General features: G+C 42.7%; 1 protein-coding gene across 1 annotated transcript in view; it reads right to left on the bottom strand.

The window, feature by feature from the left end:
- Positions 1 to 24,457, bottom strand: part of TAFA5 (TAFA chemokine like family member 5) — a 279,463-nt gene that overhangs the window by 88,688 nt on the left and 166,318 nt on the right. The window contains 1 exon segment of the mRNA XM_028745723.2: positions 11,647 to 11,796. Within this exon segment, the coding sequence (XP_028601556.2) occupies positions 11,647 to 11,796 (150 nt within the window).

The following is a 24,457-nucleotide window of genomic DNA, read 5'->3' as shown; positions in this document are numbered from 1 at the left end:
GGGCCTCCTGAAAAATAACATTAAATGATGTTCTTCAAGGACCCTGCTTGGTCCCAAACTGTGAAAAGCTTTAAAGGCACCAGGAGTTTCAATTGACCTAGAAATGGACTAGGGACATGTACAGTTGTTTAAGCAGAAAGGGACACAGGTGATTCATGCTGGGCTGAATACACACATCTCTTTCTCCCTGTTACTATTAAAGAGCCCCTAGTGGAAAAACAGGGAGGGGAAACTTTGTGGTATCTTTATCACTGAGGGATAATACTGGTGAAACAGTGCTATAATTATAATGACAATAACAATAATTCCACTTTCTAAACTACCAAAGAGTTGTCACCTATCGGCAACTCTCCCACTTATACGATTGAGTCATTAAAACGCAACCTCCGACTTACAGATAAGCAGATGTCATAAAGAAGAACGCTTAAAAATGGGCCAGTGAGTTTAGCAAGCTTAAAATTGCATTTCATCGCAGAACAGCTATTAAAAGTGTCAGCGTTAAAAATCCCACCCTCAAATCCTCACACACACCCCAATTTCACTCACAACCTTTATTCCTTTTTCCTAGCACTAAAGTGGAAAAAGAAAAGCATGCTTAGCCCCTATGGAACAGTTGCGGAATTAAACAAAGTGCAAAGGTATGGCAAGCTCCATATGCAGCTCCATTGCCAGAGAAGAGAACAAACGGCAGTTGCTGTGTATCAGAAGTGAGGCTGATTTGAGAACACATAACTGATGGTTGTAGAGTATATACTCTTTTTTAAAAAAAACAAACCTATATTTATTAAATTTTCCATTTTAACACTCCAATCAAACCGTATCATACATTCTGAATTATACATATTATTCAATAATCAAACAGTCCAAATATTATGCCAAATTATTATTTTTTTAAATGGGGGGACTTCACCACACTCCATACTTCTTGACCTATATTTGTGTGATATTATTGAGATTTCAATTGTGATCTGAAATTTTCAAGCAATGGGTGAAATGTTTGTTTCCAAATTGTCCTGTGGGGTTGGATGATACCAGAAAATGGAATGACAGAGAAACCAGTAGGAGAACACTGCAGTCTCCCAGGACATTCTATACAAGATCTCAAAGTAGCTGTCATAATACAAAAGAATTTCAGAAATAGACTGGAAAGAAAAGTTGCTGAATTGCAACTTATTACCAAACTTAAAACCATGGAGAGACCTGGTCTGAACAGAGACATTAGATTCTTATCTCATTATACAGTGGTACCTCTGGTTGCGAACGGAATCCGTTCCAGAGGCCCATTCACAACATGAAAAGCCCGCAACGTGAAGCACCATATCTGCACAGGTGCACAGCATGATTTGGCGCTTGTGCGCATGTGCAAAGCACAATTTAACGCTACTGTGCATATGCGAGCAGCAAAACCCAGAAGTAATTCTTTCCGGTATTTCCGGGTCGCCGTGGGACACAACCTGAAAAAACGTAACATGAAGCAAACGTAACATGAGGTATGACTGTACATGATAAAGCTCTTTTTAGCCATCTAACCCCTTGCTTTTTCCTGTAAGACCAATTGCAGTCGTTAACAGCCATCAACAGGTTTACCACACCTATCAGCCAATCACCCATTCCCACGACCCTTCTAATACCCCTCCCCACCCTCTCACTATATATGGTGACTTCTGTTTCAGTGTATCTGAAGAAGTGTGCATGCACACGAAAGCTCATACCAATAACAAACTTAGTTGGTCTCTAAGGTGCTACTGGAAGGAATTTTTTTATTTTGTTTCGACTACGGCAGACCAACATGGCTACCGACCTGTAACCAAAACAAAAGTGTGTGTTAGAAACCCCTGTCTAGGGCACTGAAAATGAATTTATTGGCCAAATACAAACACAGATACTGTGTGTTTGTTTGTTTCTTTGTTTGTTTGTTATCAGGTGAATACGTAAAGGGACCCCTGACTATTAGGTCCAGTCGTGACCGACTCTGGGGTTGTGGCACTCATCTCGCTTTATTGGCCGAGGGAGCCGGCGTACAGCTTCCGGGTCATGTGGCCAGCATGACTAAGCCGCTTTTGGCGAACCAGAGCAGTGCACGAAAATGCCGTTTACCTTACCGCCGGAGTGGTACCTATTTATCTACTTAAACTTTGATGTGCTTTTGAACTGCTAGGTTGGCAGGAGAAGGGACTGAGCAAGGGGAGCTCACCCCATCGCGGGGATTCAAACCGCCAACCTTCTGATCGGCAAGCCCTAGGCTCTGTGGTTTAACCCACAGCGCCACCCGTGTCCAAGTGACACCAAGTGAATACTTTGTAGCTTAATGCAATGGAAAAGGTACCTTGACGGGAAGTGTAGGAGCTACTTTGTTAACAGAGTGCAAATGGAAGAATGTTTATTTTGCTATATATTCCCACAACCACTTTTTATTCAGAGTTAAAGCTTTTATTCAGTTAAAGCATCAGTGAAGGTGACCATGTAATGTCAACAATGCTTCAAGACAACCTGAAAAAAGAAATCATTAATACTGCATTGTAGGACTACAATTGGGGTTAATAAGCTCTAGGGGATAAAGAACTCTTATGAAAGCTGTAAAGAATTGGATTCAATAGTTACTGAAACTCTCACAGAAAGTAGTAAAGGTTTTTGAAGATAGGCTTTCCTTATTTTTCTTGACATGAGTATGGATGGCTATTGTTGATACAGCCATTATAAGCTGCTAGTTATCTACACTCATTCTATTTATTCTTTCCCAGTGGGATAATGAAATTCTGCAATGACTAAAGAAAAGACAGAAAGTCTCACTAATAGAGGCCTTCAGGAACAGTGCTAGGGTTCACTTTCTCGTTATTATCATTTTACAGAATATAGACAGCAAATATGGTTGGGTACTGGAAAATATGGATTGAGTACAGTGGTACCTCAGGTTAAGTACTTAATTCATTCTGGAGGTCCGTTCTTAACCTGAAACTGTTCTTAACCTGAAGCACCACTTTAGCTAATGGGGCCTCCTGTTGCTGCCCCGCCGCCGCAGCACGATTTCTGTTCTCATCCTGAAGCAAAGTTCTTAACCCGAGGTACTATTTCTGGGTTAGTGGAGTATGTAACCTGAAGCGTATGTAACCTGAAGTGTATGTAACCCGAGGTACCACTGTACTTCCATACATTAGTGAAACACTACAAAGAATGTAGACTCAAAGCACATATACAGCCACATGCAAGCCTTTGCTGGGTAGCTCAGAGTGTCACTTTGTGCATTCAAAATGTGTAAAGGTAAAGGGACCCCTGACCATTAGGTCCAGTTGTGACCGACTCTGGGGTTGTGGTGTTCATCTCGCTTTATTGGCTGAGGGAGCCGGCGTACAGCTTCCAGGTCATGTGGCCAGCGTGACTAAGCCGCTTCTGGCGAACCAGAGCAGCGCACGGAAATGCCGTTTACCTTACCGCCGGAGCGGTGCCTATTTATCTACTTGCACTTTGACGTGCTTTCGAACTGCTAGCTTGGCAGGAACAAGGACCGAGCAAGGGGAGCTCACCCCGTCATGGGGATTCGAACTGCCGACCTTCTGATCAGCAAGCACTAGGCTCTGTGGTTTAACCCACAGTGCCACCCGCGTCAAAATGTGTATGTATGATGTAAATATGCATGTAGAAGCCTGCTTCACTTTGTGCAAATTACTTGTGTGTGTGTGTGTGTGTGTGTGTGTGTGTGTGTTTAAGTGGCAGTGGGACAAGAACCCTGCGTGCTAAGACACAGAAAAGCAAGACTATCTGAACTTTGAACCTGGGGCTACCAGAGAGCTTAGGGAAGCCAAGCAGAAAATTCAACAGAAATAAGGAAACAGGTTTGGCACATCCCTAGCGATCACTAAGGCAAAATTACCTGGGAACTACACAGAATGCAAATGGCAGAATTATGTATGCAATGAACAAACATCCCCTTCTGATGAACTATGTTTTTTGAACATGTCATTTCCCCAGTAAAATAAAGCATGCATTTGATGTAATTAAAGATCCCATGGCAGCGTCTGTATGCATGAGGGAGTTAAACCTTGCATCCTGGCGAAGTTCCAGTTTAAATAATTAAATCTTAAAATTTCCCAGCACTCTCAGTTTTCATTTCCCAGCCTCAGCTGCCATGTTGTTGCCAGGTTAGACCCCAAAGGAGACCACATTAAAGTGAGAGATGAAGTAATTTGTGCTTATAGTTAAACCTCCACGTCTTTGGGGATACTACAGATGAAATATAATTTCCAGGGAAGCAAGACAAGCAAACTATAACATGGATAGCTATTCATCACCTATAATTCTTTCTTCATGCTTTGGCAACACCTATTTTCATCCCAAGATGCTTTCTAGGACATAATAGAGATCACCTCCACAGCCAAATGGTATTCAGGGAGCAACAGAAATAGGACAGAATAGAAAGATGAGTACAACACAAAGGAGACGATTGGTGATGGAAGAAGCAAAATGATGAGGAAGGGGAAGGGACCACGCATATCAGGCAGATTTAAAATGGACAAACATTGGGGAAATCCCTTATGAGCGACGCAAGATGAGGTGTGGTGCATAAGAGCTATAAGATGGTGCCATCAGTAATTAAGGAGTTTGAATAAAGAACAAGATCGATCAGGGTAAGGGGGGGAGACTGTAGCTGTTATTCAACTGCTTTAGGTAAAGGTAAAGGGACCCCTGACTGTTAGGTCTAGTTGTGGACGACTCTGGGGTTGCGGCGCTCATCTCGCTTTACTGGCCGAGGGAGCCGACGTACAGCTTCCGGGTCATGTGGCCAGCATGACTAAGCCACTTCTGGTGAACCAGCGCACGGAAATGCCATTTACCTTCCCGCCGGAGTGGTACCTATTTATCTACTTGCACTTTGACGTGCTTTCGAACTGCTAGGTGGGCAGGAGCAGGGACCAAGCAACAGGAGCTCACCCCGTCATGGGGATTCGAACCACCAACCGTCCGATCGGCAAGCCTTAGGCTCTGTGGTTTAGACCACAGCACCACCCACTTTAGAGCATATTAAAACAGATTGCACAGTAACCGACCTATGTTTTCCTTTGGCTGTCACCTCTGTAAAACACAAGAAACATCATACCTTATTCTGCCTCTTAAAATTCTCCACAAAACACAGGAAACTGTACACATGAGCCATAGGAATGCATGGCGAACACTTCTCTCCCCCACCTCAGTAATGTTTCGAATGTGTTTTTTTTTTACATTCAGAGGCTCACAGCTGTTTCCCAACAACCATAGTAGCACTTTCACAGGAGATAAGCAAACCAACCCAGTGTGCTGGACAGAAGGAAGATCTCAGTTGCACCAGCAGTAATTTTGATTCCTTATAGCGCAAAACACATTAGTCAGATGGATGAAGAGCAACCGCTGCATAAAACCAACAGTGTTAATTTCAAAGTCCATATGATAACTGGTATATCATCTGTAAGGTACTTCTTTTTTCCCTTCTACCATCAGTGATCACACCACACAGGAAGTGCACTCGGATTTTCCAACCTTCGACAGCAGCCGGTGCACATACATGTTGGTGCTTTAGCCTTAACATCAAATTATGGATGGTGCTTGCCAAGTATGCCTTTGATGTACAGTGGTTTATGAACTTAATCTGTTCTGGAAGTCCGTTCTTAAACCAAAGTGCTCTTAAACCAAGGTGTGTTTTCCCATAGCAGCAGGGGACTCAATTTACAAATGGAACACACTCAACAGGAAGTGAAACATGTTCTTATTCCAAGGCAAAGTTGACAAACCGAAACACCTACTTCCGGCTTTGCAGCGTACTTAATCCGAGTTGTTCATAAACTAAGCTGTTCTAAAACCAAGGTACCACTGTAATTAATTCTTCTCATGAGGGAGAGATGATGAAAGCTGTTTTGGACGTCACCAGCACCACTGAAACTCCGGATGTAACACTTGATGGCTGACTATCCCAAGGCCATAATCTCTGAAACTAGTAGAAGAAGCCTGCTTCACATACATTATTATTGTGTTATATTGGTACAATGATTCTCCACGTGATACAAGCTAATTGGTTGTATCCATTTAAGTCAACCCATTTGTGCAAGTACAGTTGGACCTCCCCTCCCTATTCTCTCCTTGGAAACCCTGGAGCAGACTGTAGGGACACAGGGAGATAAGGCTGAAAAGTTCCATTGTGCAAGTAAAACAGGGTGGCTTAATTAAATAAATTTATAACCACTGCATAGCTGTCACACTGGTGTTGTCATGTCCTCCTTACAGGTTTTACCATGTAGATCAGCATATAGTGACATTCCAAAAAAGTCTACTATCTCTTCTGTGTCCGGGTACATTGGGTGTCAGACTAACTTGTCTGAAACACAATTAAAAAACTTAAAAGCTTGGATCCAACCGGTACCTCTGTCTTTCATTGTGCTCCAAGATAATTTGGACTGTTTCATTTGAAAGATTAAATACTTGTGGTATCCAAGTAACGTTCTCCATTCAACTAGAATAAATCTTCACTAGTCACAGGTTGCCAAGCTGCATTAGCATCCAAATTACTATGGTATTATTAGAATTTCTTTCTGCAATTATGATGCATGGCTGATCTTTCTGTGTACACAGATGTGGAAGGGACCTATGAAGTTATTGTATCCTTATGTTCTATCTGTATTCACATTAAGTGAAAAGAAAGAGTTGAATTAACGATAAGCCTTTAAAGTGCATAAAGTTAGACTCTGACCAATGTCAATAGAGATAATTGTGACCATACTACATCCCCCCCCCCCCGAATGAAATAAAAAAAGGTGTACTGGTTTAGCAACTTGACAAATCGTATCCTCCTCACAGAGGGCACGTGTTGCGGTGATATCAACGTGACTGACCCAAGGTTGTGGGTGGGGTTGTTTGGATAGCCACAACGCCCAATTGGTGGTCCCTCGTCGCTGGGTTCAATTTGGCCAATGGGAAAGAAGGCAAATGGTTCGAGGGACCTATTTATACCCATGCACGTGTCATAGAGCTTCCTCTTTTCGCTCGTGCATCAGAACACCCGCCCACTTCTCCCTATATTTAGGTTTTTTTCAGCAACTGACCTTGCTATGCTGTCGTGTGTCGTCTGTCATTGGGACAGGGGCACGGTAGGAATTTTCCCACTTGGCTGATTGGCTGTGGCCATTTGGGTTTCGCCTGCCACGTAGCAAATCGTCACAACTTGTAAGGTTGCGGATAGGCTCTGGTTCAGGTGATAGGGATGGAAGGACGGTCTCGGCGCCACTATGTGAAGGGCATTCCGTTAAAGGAATCCAGGGACTCAACTTGGTTTAGTCAACCCCCAAAAGGGGGTTGTGCCCATGCCTGAGTCCAGGGGAGCATCTGGGGAGAGAACAGAGTCTGTTCCCAGGCTTTTCACCTGCCTCAGGTGTTCACCCTTGGCTGACCTATGATAGAGCTCTGGGTCAGCGCTACCTGCAAGGGTGTAGGGAATTAGTCGAACCAGAGCCTATGCAACCACTCACTTATCTGTAATCAATAAAGTTGTGGCCTAAATTCTGCCAAAAAACAGAACAAAAATTTGAGTCGAATGTGTCTTTATTTATTGAGGAGGTCTCGGGATCTGAACACGCAATACCTAATTAGTTTCCTAATTAACAGTTATATGAAAAGACCAATAACTACTGGAACTAGTTAGCTCTTCTGTCTTGAAATAAAATAACCAAGCCTATTCGTCTGAATACGGATATGGAATAATCCCAAGGTTTTAGCAACAAACACCTGTCTTCCTAAAGCTTCCCCCACCAGCCAACACCATGCTAGTAACAAATCCATCAGATCTTTCCTTTTTTGTTTTATTTGTGCTAGATTTATATCCAGTGAAAGCAGTAACACACACTATAAATTCAGTATTTATAATCTTAAGAAGCCTTATATCTTAAGTAGGATGACATTTAAAGGCTGAGATCTCCTACAGTACATTCAGAGTATTTTCAGGAATTTAACGGATACCAATCCATAAAACTTCTTATAGTCATAAGAACTGTACTTATTCAGCTCAGCTCATGAATACACTAAGACAGGGTATTTGGAGTGCAGCCATTTTAGTCTCACTGAAGATAAGCTATTTAAGCCCCGGTGCTTTAATTTAAAACAATTTGCACCCATTGAAGTCAATGCAATTAGAATGGCTAAAATCCAAGTGTGAACTGTAACTATTTCATGGATCACAGTTGCAGTGCATTAATTTAATTATGTATTGCTCTTATTTTCTATATTTAGAGTGCAACATATTTTACATTCTCCCTTTCAAGGACACAACGAAAAGAACACACACCATAATTTTGTAAGAGTCTGGTGAACTAGGATTCATTCACAGACAGTTTTCACCCCAACCATTCTCTGTAGGTTTTCAAAGATAACTGGGTGTGGGAGGGGGAGAGAGAAAATAATATTAGCTGAAGGTAATGTGAATAACGTAGGGACGCGGGTGGCGCTGTGGGTAAAACCTCAGCGCCTAGGACTTGCCAATCGCATGGTTGGCAGTTCGAATCCCCGCGGCGGGGTGCGCTCCCGCTGCTCGGTCCCAGCGCCTGTCAACCTAGCAGTTCGAAAGCACCCCCGGGTGCAAGTAGATAAATAGGGACCGCTTACTAGCGGGAAGGTAAACAGTGTTTCCGTGTGCGGCTCTGGCTCACCAGAGCAGCTTCGTCACGCTGGCCACGTGACCCGGAAGTGTCTGCAGACAACGCTGGCTCCTGGCCTCTAGAGTGAGATGAGCGCACAACCCTAGAGTCTGTCAAGACTGGCCCGTACGGGCAGGGGTACCTTTACCTTTACCTTTAATGTGAATAACATTCTGGTCTAAAAAAAAATAAAAATCAGTGTCAAGTGAAAACATGCTAGTCATCAGATGTGAACACTAACATATGTGAATATTAAACCAGAGATGCAACAGGGAATCAAACCTATAAACACTGAGGTAAACCATGATTTGAAATGAACTATGAAGTGTTATGTATACAAATCTAGGTTGGGAATGCTAGTCAACTGAAAAGTCATTATCCACACGTTTTGTCAAATATCCCTTGAAACTAAGAATGACACTCTGAAAATGGCAGGCTACCTTTACATGTTTGCCTCTGACATGTTAATAGCAACTATTTGTTACTTTGCTTTATGTCTGATTTTATTCATTTTGTTAACAGTATGCTGCCCTAGCAAGAATAACCGCTTAGTGAATTGACTATAGTTACAGAAACCTTATCTAATTTTATTAAGTTATACCAATTCACTATGGTTTTTAAAATGTTACGCTCATTATTTCACCTTAATTTAATATATATTTAAAAACATTTCAGTTTAATTTGTTCTTGTAATTAACATATGCATTGACAGTCTGTGTCTCAATTGATCTCAATCAGACTTAACTGCTAGATTATAGTCTTTCTGACTTTGAGTACCTTTACAGCCCTTCTTCCTGTGGCAGAAGCAAAAACAGTACAAAGGGAGGAAAAAAAGTCTAAATTCAGAATTTATGGTAGCTGTGAGGTGCAGCAGTGGGTTTCTCCCTCTGCCTAAATAAAATGTAACAATAAAGGCAGAAGTCCCTGCCTTTGTCATGCAGTCTGAAGCTCTATCAAACAAGTTCAGTTGCTCTAGAATTTATCATTGCTACTGGCTCAACTGTTTATAGCATCAAATGTCCTTATCAGGTCATTTCAGGGTTACTTATACAAACTTATATCCTTCTAAGTAACTAGGGAGTTCCCTGACTATGCACTAATCAATATTCTAATTTGAGGTAGTCTCTTTACCACCAATCTGATAGACATTGAGCCACTTGAGTTCACTATTTGAATTATTTAAGAAAATGATGCTGATAAATATTTTATAATGACAACTTACACAGAATCTGATACACATTTTTGGTTATAAACTATATTGGCTGTAATAAAGTTAACTTCCAAATAGGGTATTAATAAATAACATGCATGATGGGAATAAAAGAACAGAATTCATAACAAAATCTATCTAAATCAAAATAAAATATATATATTTTTATTTCATTGGTACAGAATAAATGAGTCCGCAAATGTAGAACATTCAACTCAACACTAATACATATCTAAATCATATGCACATAATGACTTTGGTTGAACCAAAGCTGCATCTATATCTTCAGGTAGAAAAACTCAAATATATCATAAACTGAGTATACCCAACAGAGGAAAAGTTGGATAGAAATCTTTAAACTATGCAAAAATAAAGCAAGTTAACATGCCAGACAAATCAAATGCAATTCCAAAATTAGTAGACCTGTTAAGATCTTTGACTCAGAACTGCAGTGATGCAACATTATTTAAATCTAAAGGGGAGGGGGGGGGGACAAATAAACATACCATGGCAAAATATGATGGAGCAAACAGAAAGAACAAGCAGATTTTAGAGTACCAACAAGAATGAAGGCAAAACACAAAAATAAAATGGATGTGATGTTTTATATTTAGCTTGGTGGGCAGGCAATGAAATCCCCTTTGCGCTGTCTTCTTTGATAGTCAGTGGGGGAGTCAAATTCTGATGAAATGGTACTGAAGTCTCAGCATTTTTTTATTTTTTTTAATGGGCTCAAGTGTGAGTCATTTTTCAAAGCCGACCTGAATTTATTATCTTTTTTTACAGAAGCATCCGTTTGTATTTTCCCCTGCAAAACCTAAATCAAAACATGCTATTTTTAATGCTGTCTATTTATAACAGGAGTCCTGTTTTATCTCAGTTTAATTGCAACCTGAACGTTTGTCGGTAAGTTTTCATCAGCAGGCTTACACTGCTGACTGCACCACTGGTGTCTTAGTTGGAATACAGCAGCTCATTTGAGACATAAAAATGATTTCAAAGTGAAATATTTTCATCCTCCCTCTACATCAGCATTTTTGCAAGCTGCAGGCAACACACTGCATCTGCAGTGAATCATACAGAATGACGTTTTTAATGAGGTAAGGGGCAGCAGAAATATAAGGTATAATACAACAGTTCCATTCTAATGTCATATTCACCAGCACTTCCACCTTTCCCCAACCACATTAACTTTCATGCAGGAGTGGTCACGTTGGCTATGATTCAAATTAAGATGTAGAGTATTAAACTAGCAACGCCAGTTAGGCTGGCTGTGAACCCAGCTCTTGATGCTCGGAGGAAGCAATAGAAAGGTTTTCGAGAAGCAATCTCTCTCTTAACACAATAGTACTGCAATGCAGGACATCCATTTCCCAGACCATTACAAAACCAATTCTAAGTCTGTGGATTCTGGCAGAGAAAACGTACAGCGCTTGTTCCAATACGCCATCTGGACAGCATGGCTTGGTTGCCCATTGGTATGGAACTGACACACAACCATCCCACAGATACAGATCCATGGGGAAACGGCCGAACATTTCTCAACTTCATCAACTAACAGAAAACAAAGGCTCTAGACCAGAAGAGAAAGCGAGTCAATTGCCTGTTAGAGGCACACAGTTAATGTGTACAAGAATTTCCAGAGTAATCCTCGGGTCAACATGTTCACTTGGCTGGTGATTGCACAAATATTTGACAAGACACTTTTTCAATCTGAACAAATAAAAGTGCTTGATAACCAATTCCGTGCTGGGCGGATATTAAGTTAAATGATCTTTTGTCTCTTACCATCGACGCAGGCTGGCCTTGCTCTCGTTGTACCGGCAATCTGTCCTTTTTTACATGCACAACGAGCTGTTTGTCGGGCTATAGTCCTTCGGGGCTGACTGCTATCTCTGTCCAGCGTAACAATCTCACATGTACCTGCAGCCAATTGACCTGGAAAAAGAACCAGCAACAGGTACCATAGTCACTGAATGCACCATAGCCACTCTATTACAGAAAAAAAAGTCACAATCCATTGTCGTAGCAGGCACACAGGCACTCCACAACAAATGGAAAACGAGCTTATGGATACAATAAGAAGAGAGGTAACCAGCATATTCTCCTTGTGCTAGCCAAATGAAAACTTTCAGTCTGGACCAGTCAGAAAACTATTTTCTATAAACGGTTTCATGGAACAAATCACTTTTACTTTGTTGAAAGAACTACTTTAGTAGTGATTAAAATAAAAGATGTATTTCAAGTACACTTGTGCAAGAAGCACAAAAGTATTCAAAGGGAAAAGAGGTATGTTAAGAATTACCTATCCTTTATCCAAAACACCTGGAATTATGGATCCATATCTCCACAACTTTGGTGAAACACAGTACAGTTTAAAAATAACAAACTGCAGCCAGTTAAAAGCTTCATCATTACTCTGCTTCTATCTTATTTCTGTTACAAAACATCAGCATAAAATATGTAATTGCTTTAAACAATTCTAAGCAATAAGAATTACTCAGGAAATAAAATATTGCCCCCTTCAACTTGTGATCTTTTCCATAATATTTCTATATTACTACTACTTAGAAAAGCAATAAGATTACTACTCTGAAAAAAATTTAAGGCAAAAAATTATATAGACAGAAAACCTTGTACAGGCAAACCCTGTTTTAGGCGCAAAGGATATGTGTGCGATCATGCACATGTGCACAGCACTGAACCCGGAAGCCACTTGGAAACATAATAAAAGATGTTGCTAAAAGAGCGGAGCAAGGAGGGATGGATGAGGCAGAATATTTCAATTGCACACAATTTTGTGCAAGCACGCAATGACCCAGAACAAAACTCCAAGACAAATCTGGGGTTTCCTGTAGCAGCCACAGCTATGAAATAAAAAGGCGTGACACAAGAAAAGTTTGGGTAAAACATGGGGGTATGCTTATTTAAATTTATACAAATTATCTGCAGTGTGACTGTGTGGGAACCTCGTTTTTGGGAGAAGCCTGCCTTGCTACATGAAAAGGGGATCTGCCTTCAGTTCCACTACCACCCCTCTTTTATCAGCCCCACGCCTGAGGGTAGATAGGGAGGCCTTCTTGGCCCACTCACTCTCAAGGGAGGTTAGTCCCCAAGGTGATCCTTACCAAGCCAAGAGTCCCCACAAACCTGGAAGGTTAGTCCCTGGTCTCGCCATTCACCATAAAGGTACCTAAAGATGCTCGCCCAAAGTCTGCTCTGTGAAATTCCAACACATTGCTGCCCAAAATGGCCAACTAAATAGGGATAATGATAGGAACAGCGAAGTTTTGTCAGACCCCTTTCTTTCCCCAGGGCTACAACAGTTTAACAAGTAGGTACAGCAACTCAGGCTGTCAGCGGAACTTTTGCGAGCGATGTCCCTACCATCTGCCAAGGCTAAAATAAAAACTAGGTTGTGGGATATTGAGCACCAGGAACTAACAGTAGCAGCAGAGAAAACATGTTCCCCTCTTTATTTTCAACTTTCTTGGGCACATGAAACTAACCACAATTACCTCGAATTTCTGCTTAACCCTCAAGAAAGAAGGTCATTTTCACTGGCCAGGTTTAATTCAAATCCATCAAACCTCCTTTGGGGAAGGTTCTCAGGCAGGGTGGAAGGAAAAAGAACTTGCCCATGTGAAGACCACCTGGTGGAAACCCTTATACACATGGTTCTTAATTGTAAACTATATGCTGATCTCCATCAGCAATTCCTAGATCAACTCTGCATCCCCAAATGGAAACCAGAGTTGGAGATCATACATTTTCTATTACTGGGGAATGATCAGGAGCTCACCAAGTTAGTGGCTAAATATCTCTATTTGGTTTTTTGTTGTTGAAATACACTGCAGACGTCTGATCTCCCTGGAGACCTAGAGATGTGATGATAGACTACTCTGCCTCCTTTCTTTTAGCAAATGTTTTGTGCCACTGGGGAAGTGGTAATTCAGTATTGATTTGTTTTGGATGTTTGGATGCTTGGATGTGATGCCAATAAAAGGTTTGATGATGATGATGATAGGAACAACCAACCAATAGAACAACCCAATCAACCTAGTTCAGAAAGGCAAAGAATCAAAACAACACTAAAAGAAAGTGATGGCCAAACTTGGCCCTCCAGCTGTTTTGGACCTACAACTCCCATGATCCCTAGCTAACAGGACCAGTGGTCAGGGATGATGGGAACTGTTGTCCCAAAATAGCTGGCGGGCCATGTTTGGCCATCACTGGCTTCCATAGTCTGTTTGCTCAGGTCCACCTACCCTACACCAACACAATGTGTGGCTGCATGCTGCCTGGGTAACACTGGGCTCAGTTCCCAGTGTGCACACAAAGTCCCACTGCTGCTGGAGCTCTCTAACCATGGCGGCTAAGCAGTGATTGTTTAACCAGGTTCATTTTTTTAAAAAAGTAACTCCCCTCCCGCCGGTAAGCTTTAAAAAAAACCAAAAATGGAGGATGGTACTGTTTGCTTTGTTGCAGCTGCTAGATTGTAGTTTATGTCCTGGTTCTTAATGTAGAGCCGATAAAAACATAACTTTCCCCCTAAACAGGTGTTTTATGATTGCCTCCTGCAAGACAGAACAGAGCCCCCAGTTATTGGCTGATGATTGAATATATAATGTTAACTTTACTTATGTGAACCTGCACAGGCAGAATGCATTTAATCGTCGGGAAATCTGAAAATAGGAATGAAGTGCAGGTGCAAGTAGACCGGATCACACAGTTATGCTAATATCTGCAATACGCTGAAAGTTATATAGCAGCAGAAATTTGAATTTGCACAAGAACATGAAAGAGCAGATACCACCTTTCTGGCATTTATAAGAACCCTCCATACTTGGGCAGAGGGTGTGTGTGCATTAAATACATTAAATTACAAATACAAGGTCAATAGTAGATGCTTCCCTAACCTTTCAGAGCAATCTGGAAGGGACATTGGGGAAGTGAGAGAGAGGGTGTTCCATTGTGCAAACAGACGTCCATTCTGCTAGTTCATGGACACTATTGGCTGTAACCCAATAAATATATTCTAAATATGGTTTCCATTTATGGTAATCTGAACACTTAACTTTCTCAGTGATGCACTTCTGTTGCAAATATAACGCTTTTTTAAATCATCAGGAATATGCTGCATTCTGTACCTGTGAAAATGTGAATCCCAGGCACCTATTGGCAATTGGGTGGAGGTGGTGCTATGGTCTAAACCACAGAGCCTAGGGCTTGCCGATCAGAAGGTCAGCAGTTCGAATCCCCACAATGGGGTGAGCTCCCGTTGCTCAGTCCCTGCTCCTGCCAACCTAGCAGTTCGAAAGCATGTCAAAGTGCAAGTAGATAAATAGGTACCACCCCGGTGGGAAGGTAAGCGGCATTTCTGTGCACTGCTCTCGTTTTGCCAGAAGCAGCTTAGTCATGCTGGCCACATGACTGAGAAAAACTGCGGACAAACATCGGCTCCCTCAGCCAGTAAAGCGAGATGAGCGCAGCAACCCCAGAGTCATTTGCGACTGGACTTAACTGTCCTTTACCTTTACCTTTAGAGGTACTATCAGGGCAATCCTGCATGGCTGAAAGCAGTTTTGTCCCCTTGCAGGGAGGGATACCTTTGTTTAGTCATAGAAGGCACAATGAACATTGAAACGTTTTCTTACAGGATCCTATGCCAGCAAGAGGTTCTGTTCTGCTTGAACTTAGCATTCTAGAGACCTTTAAAAAACAACAACTTTGATTTATATTAATCTAGAAATGTATTTCTCTGAATTGCACATGCAGCCTTATGTTACACTCTCACACAGTAATTTCCCCCCATGTGTCGTCATTTGGATGCCTAGCAACACAAGCTCTTTTTATAACTCAAAATGTACAAAGGTTCATTTGACTAATTCGCTGCTAACAAATTTTACCTGCAGATATCACATCTGCTATGAAGAAGTGAATCCCAGTAGCCACTATATAAAGGATTTTTGCAGATTTCCTAAGGAAGACTAAGAAGCATGCCTATATCATATGTGCATGAACAACATATACACTCCAGAGCAGAGGCTGCCAACTTGGGCTGGGCGATATCTGGTTTTCAGCATCATGATTGCTGATCGCTGAAGAATTGATGCTTTTGAATTATGGTGCTGGAGGAGACTCTTGAGAGTCCCATGGACTGCAAGAAGATCAAATGCATCCATTCTTAAGGAAATGAGCCCTGAGTGCTCACTAGAAGGACAGGTCGTGAAGTTGAGGCTCCAATACTTTGGCCACCTCATGAGAAGAGAAGACTCCCTGGAAAAGACCCTGATGTTGGGAAAGATGGAGGGCACAAGGAGAAGGGGACAACAGAGGACGGGATGGTTGGATAGTGTTCTTGAAGCTACCAACATGAGCCTGACCAAACTACGGGAGGCGGTGGAAGACAGGAGTGCCTGGCGTGCTCTGGTCCATGGGGTCACGAAGAGTCGGACACGACTAAACAACTAAACAACAACAACAACAATACATCACGATGGGACGCGGGTGGCGCTGTGGGTTAAACCACAGAGCTTAGGACTTGCCAATCAGAAGGTTGGCGGTTCAAATCCCCATGACGGGGCTCTTGCCAACCTAGCAGTTCGAAAGCAAGTCAAAGTGCAAGTAGATAAATAGGTACCGCTCCAGTGGGAAGGTAAACGGCGTTTCCGTGCACTGCTCTGGTTCACCAGAAGCAGCTTAGTCATGCTGGCTGTACGCCGGCTCCCTCGGCCAATAAAAGCGAGATGAGCGCTGCAACCCCAGAGTCGGTCACGACTGGACCTAATGGTCAGGGGTCCCTTTACCTTTTATACATCACGATATTCTGATATATCATCACATCTGATATAAGGATGGATTTATGTAGAGGCAAGTGGATGACTTCACAGTTTTCCCCCACATCGTGATTTTTGCTGGCGCCTGCTCTTGTGATTCGATGCCCCCTGGGGAGAGCTTAGCCAGCAGAGTTAACAGGGGCTGCAGGAATCGAGAGAAGTATTGGCTGGCTTCACAGTTTTCCCCACATTGTGATTTTTCACAGCACACACACACACATCATGATTCACGATACATTGCCAGGTCAAAAATTATGAAACTGGTATCACAATATGGACTTCAATCTGGTTTGGGATGATCTATTGATATATTGCCCAGCCTTATTGCCAACTTGAGGTGTGGAGGCTGTGGGCACATCTGCAAACTGGACAAACTGTTGTGAGAGCCCCACACATCCCACAATCTATTATACAATGGCTACCAAAGGATGCTTCAAGCTGAATGTCAGTGGCTGTGGGCAGGACCTCGTGAGCACCAAAGAAAGCTTCTGCAAGGCTTTACCAATGAGATATCGCCATCATAAGGTGAAGGATCCTCTAGGCTCCCAAATATGGACTGAAAGAAAATTCAACTCACAGACCCCTGGCTACCAGTTGAGAATTTTGCTGTGACCAAACTGATGCATTAATTAATTAATTAATGCATAAACAAACAGCACAACAGGTATGAAAACTTGGGGTATGCAAGAGCTAAGAAACTACAAATCAGAAAGTTCTGGTCCGCATCTCGTAGACCAATTCTGCTCACTGATCTCTTTCAAGTAAAACCACTTAGCCACCTTCATTCCATTAGTAGCCCTGACTCAGGCTTTTATGAACACCTGGTAAGAAATTTTGATATATGAAAGTTAAACTTTTACAGTTACTTTCTGTTTGTGCTCACCGCTCTTGTAGGGTAGCCAGGTACCAGACACTCTGATATTTTGAATTCTATATGTTCTGGTGACATCTTTCGCTATTTGCACAGTACTGAAAGATAGCCAGTTGGTGGTAGTCTTGCCTATCTTTTTAAGTTAGGCCTTTGACTAATTAAATAATTTGTGGCCTTTAAACTGTTTGGTGTGTTGGTATTGTTTTGTTTGCTGCTATGCTATGTATTTCTGTGTTTTTACATTGTAAATCACCCTGCGATCCTAGGATGAAGGGTACTGTTAAAATAATAATAATAATAATAAGCCAGTGTGTCACCCAGGCAGCAGAAATTCTGTACACACAAACAGTTGCATGCACATAGCTGTCCCTCTGTGGACATATCTACATGTAAGGTAGGGCCCATGAGAACATTATGTCAGGGATGAGCTAGTAACTATGGCCGTTTCTCTCCCACTGTGTAAAAGTAAGTGTGTGGAGATAATGAGTAAGTAGGACGGTGCTGGAGGAGACTCTTGAGAGTCCCATGGACTGCAAGAAGATCAAATGCATCCATTCTTAAGGAAATCAGCCCTGAGTGCTCACTGGAAGGACAGATCTTGAAGCTGAGGCTCCAGTACTTTGGCCACCTCATGAGAAGAGAAGACTCCCTGGAAAAGACCCTGATGTTGGGAAAGATGGAGGCCACAAGGAGAAAGGGACGACAGAGGACAAGATGGTTGGACATTGTTCACGAAGCTACCAGCATGAGTTTGACCAAACTGCGGGAGGCAGTGGAAGACAGGAGTGCCTGGCGTGCTCTGGTCCATGGGGTCACGAAGAGTCGGACACGACTCAACGACTAAACAACAACAACAAGGACTTCTAATGCTTGAACATTCTGAGTGCAGTACAAGTAACATGAAAATTTGATGAAATATTCCATTCTTTTTCAACATTTAGATATTTCCTCATCCATATACAGACCCTCCAAGTGTCCCTATTTTCCAAGGACAGTCCTGGATTTACAGAAGCCACCCTGGTTTTTTATTTGATCCAGGAATGTCCCGCTTTTCCTTGGGATGTCCCTATTTTCATTGGAGAAATGCTGGAGGGTATGGTAGAACATTCCTATTTTCATCAGATAAATGTTGGAGAGAATGGAGTTATGCAACTCCCGAGCCAAGGAGATAGGTAACTATAAAACCTTTAGAATACATCGGAAGGCAGCCCTATGTAGGGAAGTTGTTCAATGTTTAATGTTTTATTATGCTTTTAGATATGTTGGAAACCAGAGTGGCTGGGGCAACCCAGTCAGATGGGCGGGGTATACATAATAAAATTGCTGTTGTTGTTGTCCCAACTTTCATCAGAGAAATGTTGAGGGGTATGCCGTATCCCACATATCACATACTTGGCATTAACAATGTGACTATTTGCAAGAATAAGGATGGTTACATTAAGCACAATCTACTGGCAGTCAATGTATTGACAGTGTCCAGTACAGTATTTATAAACGTTTGCTTTCCGATCTGAGGCCCAGTTCTAAAATGTGTAGTTTCTTGTTTACTGCTCCAGATGAAAAATTTCCCAGCTCATTAATGCCTGCTTCTCCATCGCTTCCTTTGCAATTTTGAGCTAGACAGCTTCAGTTTACTACTGTCATCAGATTTCATAAATTTATGTCAGTTTGGTCCAACAAAACTGCACAGCTGATATGAGATAAGCTTATTCTATTACCATTCCATTTTAAAACTGAATGCAGCTATCTCTAATCAAATGAGTCCGATGACTGCTGGAATCATAGGAAGTAAATGCAGGCCTACAGGCTCCCTAGAATTTAGCAACAGAAAAGAAAGGTAGGTTTGCACTGCTCAAATACATACATTACAAATTCTGTTCAGGGATTTTCATACCTCGTACAGGTTTCAGCATAAATGAGGTATTGCAATATACTTGTACGGTTGCACCTAATCAAAGCATTATAATGAAAACTGGAGAAAATCAGTGGCGTAGCATGGGTTGTCAGCACCCGGGGCAAGGCAAGTAATTTGCGCCTCCTAACCTGTGGATTTGCGCCCCCTAACCCGTGGATTTGCGCCCCCTAACCTGTGGATTTGCCCTAACCCCAGATGTTGCGCCCGGTGCGGCCGGCCCCCCTTGAACCCCCCGCGCTACGCCACTGGAGAAAATAAAGGAAGATGCACTCCAGACACAAAAGCAAAGAATATTATACCTAACGTACAGAGAGTTTTTAAAACTAAGGTGTAATTTTAACACCAAAGTAGCATTATTCAAAGAGAGCAGTCAGAAAGCATTTACAGAAATCTTCCACAGGGTAAATGGAAAGGAAGAATATACTTCTAGTTTTCCAACAGGGTTTTCAGTTATATTTTTTAACCAATATCCTACTTTATCAGTGGAATTACAATCATATTAGGCCAAATTAAATAACTTAACTGTCATATTTTGAGAGGCCCTGCACATACTAGTTGGAAACATGCTCAAGGACTTACAAACACCCTTGGCGGGAGCTGCATTCAAATGTACACAATCTTTATCATTCACAGACCTTTGCCAATGGCTACCTGCAAAAATGGGACGCGGGTGGTGCTGTGGGTTAAACCACAGAGCCTAGGACTTGCTGGTCAGAAAGTCAGTAGTTTGAATCCCCGTGACGGGGAGACCTCCCGTTGCTCGGTCCCTGCTCCTGCCAACCTAACAGTTTGAAAGCACGTCAAAGTGCAAGTAGATAAATAGGTACCGCTCCGGAGGGAAGGTAAACGGCATTTCCGTGCGCTGCTCTGGTTCGCCAGAAGCAGCTTAGTCATGCTGGCCACATGACCCGGAAGCTGTACGCCGGCTCCCTTGGCCAATAAAGCGAGATGAGCGCCTCAACCCCAGAGTCGGTCACAACTGGTCCTAATGGTCAGGGGTCCCTTTACCCTTTACCTTTACTTTACCTGCAAAAATACATTCAGGGCAAGCAACAGAACAATTTCCTCCTGTTGCTAACATCCACAAACACTAACCCATACCAGATAAGGTAAAAAGGTAAAGAATCCTTGGACAGTTAAGTCCAGTCAAAGGTGATTATGGGGTTGCGGTGCTCATCTCGCTTTCAGGCCATCCACAGACAGCTTTCTGGGTCATGTGGCCAGCAGAACTAAACTGCTTCTGGTGCAACGGGACACCGTGATGGAAACCAGAGCACACAGAAATGCTGTTTACCTTCCCACTGCAGCGGCACCTATTGATCCACTTGCACTTTGACGTGCTTTCAAACTGCTAGGTTGGCAGGAGCTAGGACAGAGCAATGGGAACTCACCCTGTCGTGGGAATTCGAACCGCTGACCTTCTGATCGGCAAGCCCAAGAGGCTCAGTGGTTTAGACCACAGTGCCATCCACATCCCTATACCAGATATAATACATGTGATGGCATAACCAAATGTACATTGGGAATAATGGTCCATCTCAAATAAAAGTTGAAAACAGTGGAATTAAAAGGAAGGATACAATCATATGGAACTAAAAAGGAGAAGGAGAATGTTGGCCGCTTTCCCCCCTTTGATAAAGTTCATAGGTACTGGAAACAGAAATCCAGCAGGGTGATAAATGTGGTAGCAGTTCAACAATGCCATTCAAATAGACTGAGCACAAGTCCTGTGCATATTTGGTTTTAAAGACCCATTCTGACAGCAAAAATCAGAAACTGTTGAGAGAAAGTCTACCTGTTTCACGTATCACTCACTGGTTGGTTAAACTACATTTGAATCATAGAGATGAAAGTTAACATACAGATGCTGTAAACAACTAAAAACTTTGGCAGGATTTGAGTAATGCTTATAATGGACGAAAAACTATGGTAAAAATGGATTATTAAAAATAGAGAAAATAAGGGAAGCAGTTGGGGGGGGGAGATGGATAATGGTAACCATGGAAGCACAGAGGGGAGTCGAAAGATTCAGGAAATCCTAAATGATGATGTTGATGTTTAATGTTTGAATTTAAATTTGTTATGTAAAACTTAATAAAAATATATTTTTAAAAAGGAAGAGGGTTAACATACAGATTAGCAATCCTCTAAAGAGAGAGGGGAAACAAATGCTGTGGGAAATGAAGCAAATGATCTAAGCTAGATCTTACTTAAGCAGTAGCTTGGTAGCCATAAGCAACAAGAACGTAGGCAACTTGCTCACTCATCTCCATGCAGGTGAGTGAGCAAGTCCCACAAATGCTCTCTCCCTTCTTTGCACTCAGTGCAGAGGTGAAGTGGGCTGGTCAGAAGGAAACTCCTTCTTCCAGCACCAGCACAGAAATGAAGTAGGCTGCAACAGAAGAAGAGTTCTTCACCCATTTCCTGCCAGCTAGCTTCTGCAGGCTAGATTCTCCTCCTCACCTTTCTCTAGGCCAACAGCTTTTGAGGACTTACTTGCAAAGCTGACCTAAGCAGGAACTTGAAGGCCAACTTCCCCATGTTGTTGCTATGGTTATATGACTATATATAGGTAAAGATAAAGGTAGGGGAGCAGGTGGTGCTGTGGTTTAAACCATGGAGCCTCTTGGGCTTGCCGATCAGAAGGTCAGCGTTTCAAATCCCCGTGACGGAGTGAGCTCCCGTTGCTCTGTCCCCCAGCTTCTGCCAAGTTCGAAAGCACACCAGTGCAAGTAGATAAATAGGCACCACTGCAGTGGGAAGGTAAATGGCATTTCTGTGTGCTCTGCCACTCGTCACGGTGTCCCGTTGTACCAAAAGCGGTTTAGTCATGTTGACCACATGACCCGGAAAAATCTCTGTGGACAAACGCTGGCCTCCTCGGCCTAAATCGAGATGAGCACCATACCCGATAGTCACCTTTGACTGGACCTAACCATCCAGGGGTCCTTTACCTTAAAAAAGCAAAGCAAAAAACCTATGATTATATATAACCCTCCAGGATATCCTTTGTGATTGTATAAGACACAATGGCCCAATCCAGTGTTTCCTTCATTTCTAGCATGCCTCTCTCTAAGCATAATCAAAGTGGGTTATAGGTTAAGGTAAAGGACACCTGACAGTTAAGTCCAGTCGCAGACAACTCTGGGGTTGCAGCACTCATCTCGCTTTGCAGGCCGAGGGAGCCAGCTTTCGTCTGCAGACAGTTTTTCCAGGTCATATGGCCAGCATGACTAAGCCGCTTCTGGTGCTACGGAACACCAAAACCAGAGCAGTGCATGGAAACGCCATTTACCTTCCCATTGGAGCGGTACCTATTTGCGTGTTGAGTCCCACAATTGCCACCCCCCAAAAAATTCACACTTCACACATCAATTTTTGTTTAGGTTTTTGGCATAATTTTGGCCACAACTTTATTCAAATACAAAAAATGTGAGTGGTTGCTTAGGCATTGGTTATGACTATCTGTCCATGCCCTCAGGGACAGAGCTGGCATTCCGGACACCAGCGGAATCCAGTGTGGGAAACAAGTATTGGGTGAGAACGTGAAGCTGGGCATCAGTCCCGCACTTCTCACCCTCTTGTCCCTGTGGGGCTTGCACGGCCCAAGTCCGATTCCAGGGACAAGGACAAAAAGAATGGCAAGCCCCTGGATTCCTTTAACGGAATTCCCTTCGCATCATTTGGAGGGGTAGGCACTTACCCCTCCAAGCACCAATTTAATCAATGCCTAACCGCCAACCTTACAAGTTGTGACGATTTGCTATGCAGTAGGCAAAAACCAAATGGCACCAGCCAATCAGCCAGATGGCAAAATTCCTACCGTGCCCCCGCACCAAGGCAGACGACACCATGACAGGCATAGCAAGGTCAAGCGATCAAGAAAACCACCCTATTAAAGGGAGGGAGGGCGGGTGATCTGATGCAAAAACGGCCAAGAGGAAGTCCAACTTCTGGCCCCCTGTATTTATAACCCCTAACCCCTCCTCCAATTTTGGCTACAAACAAAACTCCCCAGCAACCCAATCTTAACCCCTTAGGAGGCTTGGGTTTTGCCAATATGCCTAGTCATGGAATGGTGGCTTGTTTTCCCCAACCGCAACACGTGCTCTCTGTTAAGGAGAACCCGCTTTATCTACTTGCACTTTTTTTGTTTTGCCTTTGAACTGCTAGGTTGGCAGGAGCAGGGACTGAGGAATGGGAGCTCACCCCGTCACAGGGATTCGAACCGCCGACCTTCTGATCAGCAAGCCCAAGAAGCTTAGTGGTTTAGACCACAGAGCCACCTGCTTGCCTTCAAAGTGGGTTACAAGACACTAAAAGCAAACAAGAGAACAGATAAACACAGCAATAAGTCATCTAAAAAACAACAGTGCTATTTTTCTAGAAAAAATAGGTGCTAGAACTCACCATGAACACCTCTTAGAATGGGAATGGTGCCCACCTGAGAAGTTTCAAAACTGAATTGTGGCTGGAAAAAAAAGCCCTGTATAAAACAGTTTAAATTACTGCACTGAAGATTTCTTTTTATCAAGTAAGAAGGAGAGCTACTCAAGCTTCTTCACATTGGACTTCACCCTTCAAGCAGCAAAGGATCATCTGTCCGCCTTGCTGAGCTTGCTATCCTTATAATAATATCGCCTCCACTTGAATCTCTAAAAGTTTTAACCACAACAGGCTCTTAGAAGCAATAAGCATCTGGTTCATCATATGGGAAAGCCAACATGGCATTATCCTCCTTTCACTGAATGGATCTTGTAGCCACTCATCACTCAAGAATCCTACTCACACACCTGCAGCTTTCAAGATTACATATTTGCTTTTCCCACTCACCCAAGTAGTAAATGCTTGCAAGCATAACACATGAGGGGCAGGATATAAACTCGGGGGGGGGGGGGGAACGGGACAGGATTCCTATACTTTTTTTTTTCCCCACTGTACACGTCAGGAAGCAAAGACTGTTCACTAGTACCT

The sequence above is a fragment of the Podarcis muralis genome, chromosome 10 (genome assembly GCF_964188315.1).
Source record: "Podarcis muralis chromosome 10, rPodMur119.hap1.1, whole genome shotgun sequence".
Classification (NCBI taxonomy): Eukaryota; Metazoa; Chordata; class Lepidosauria; order Squamata; family Lacertidae; genus Podarcis; species Podarcis muralis.
The sequence above is the reverse complement of the archived record's forward strand: the minus strand, read 5'-3'. Positions and strand labels throughout refer to the sequence as shown.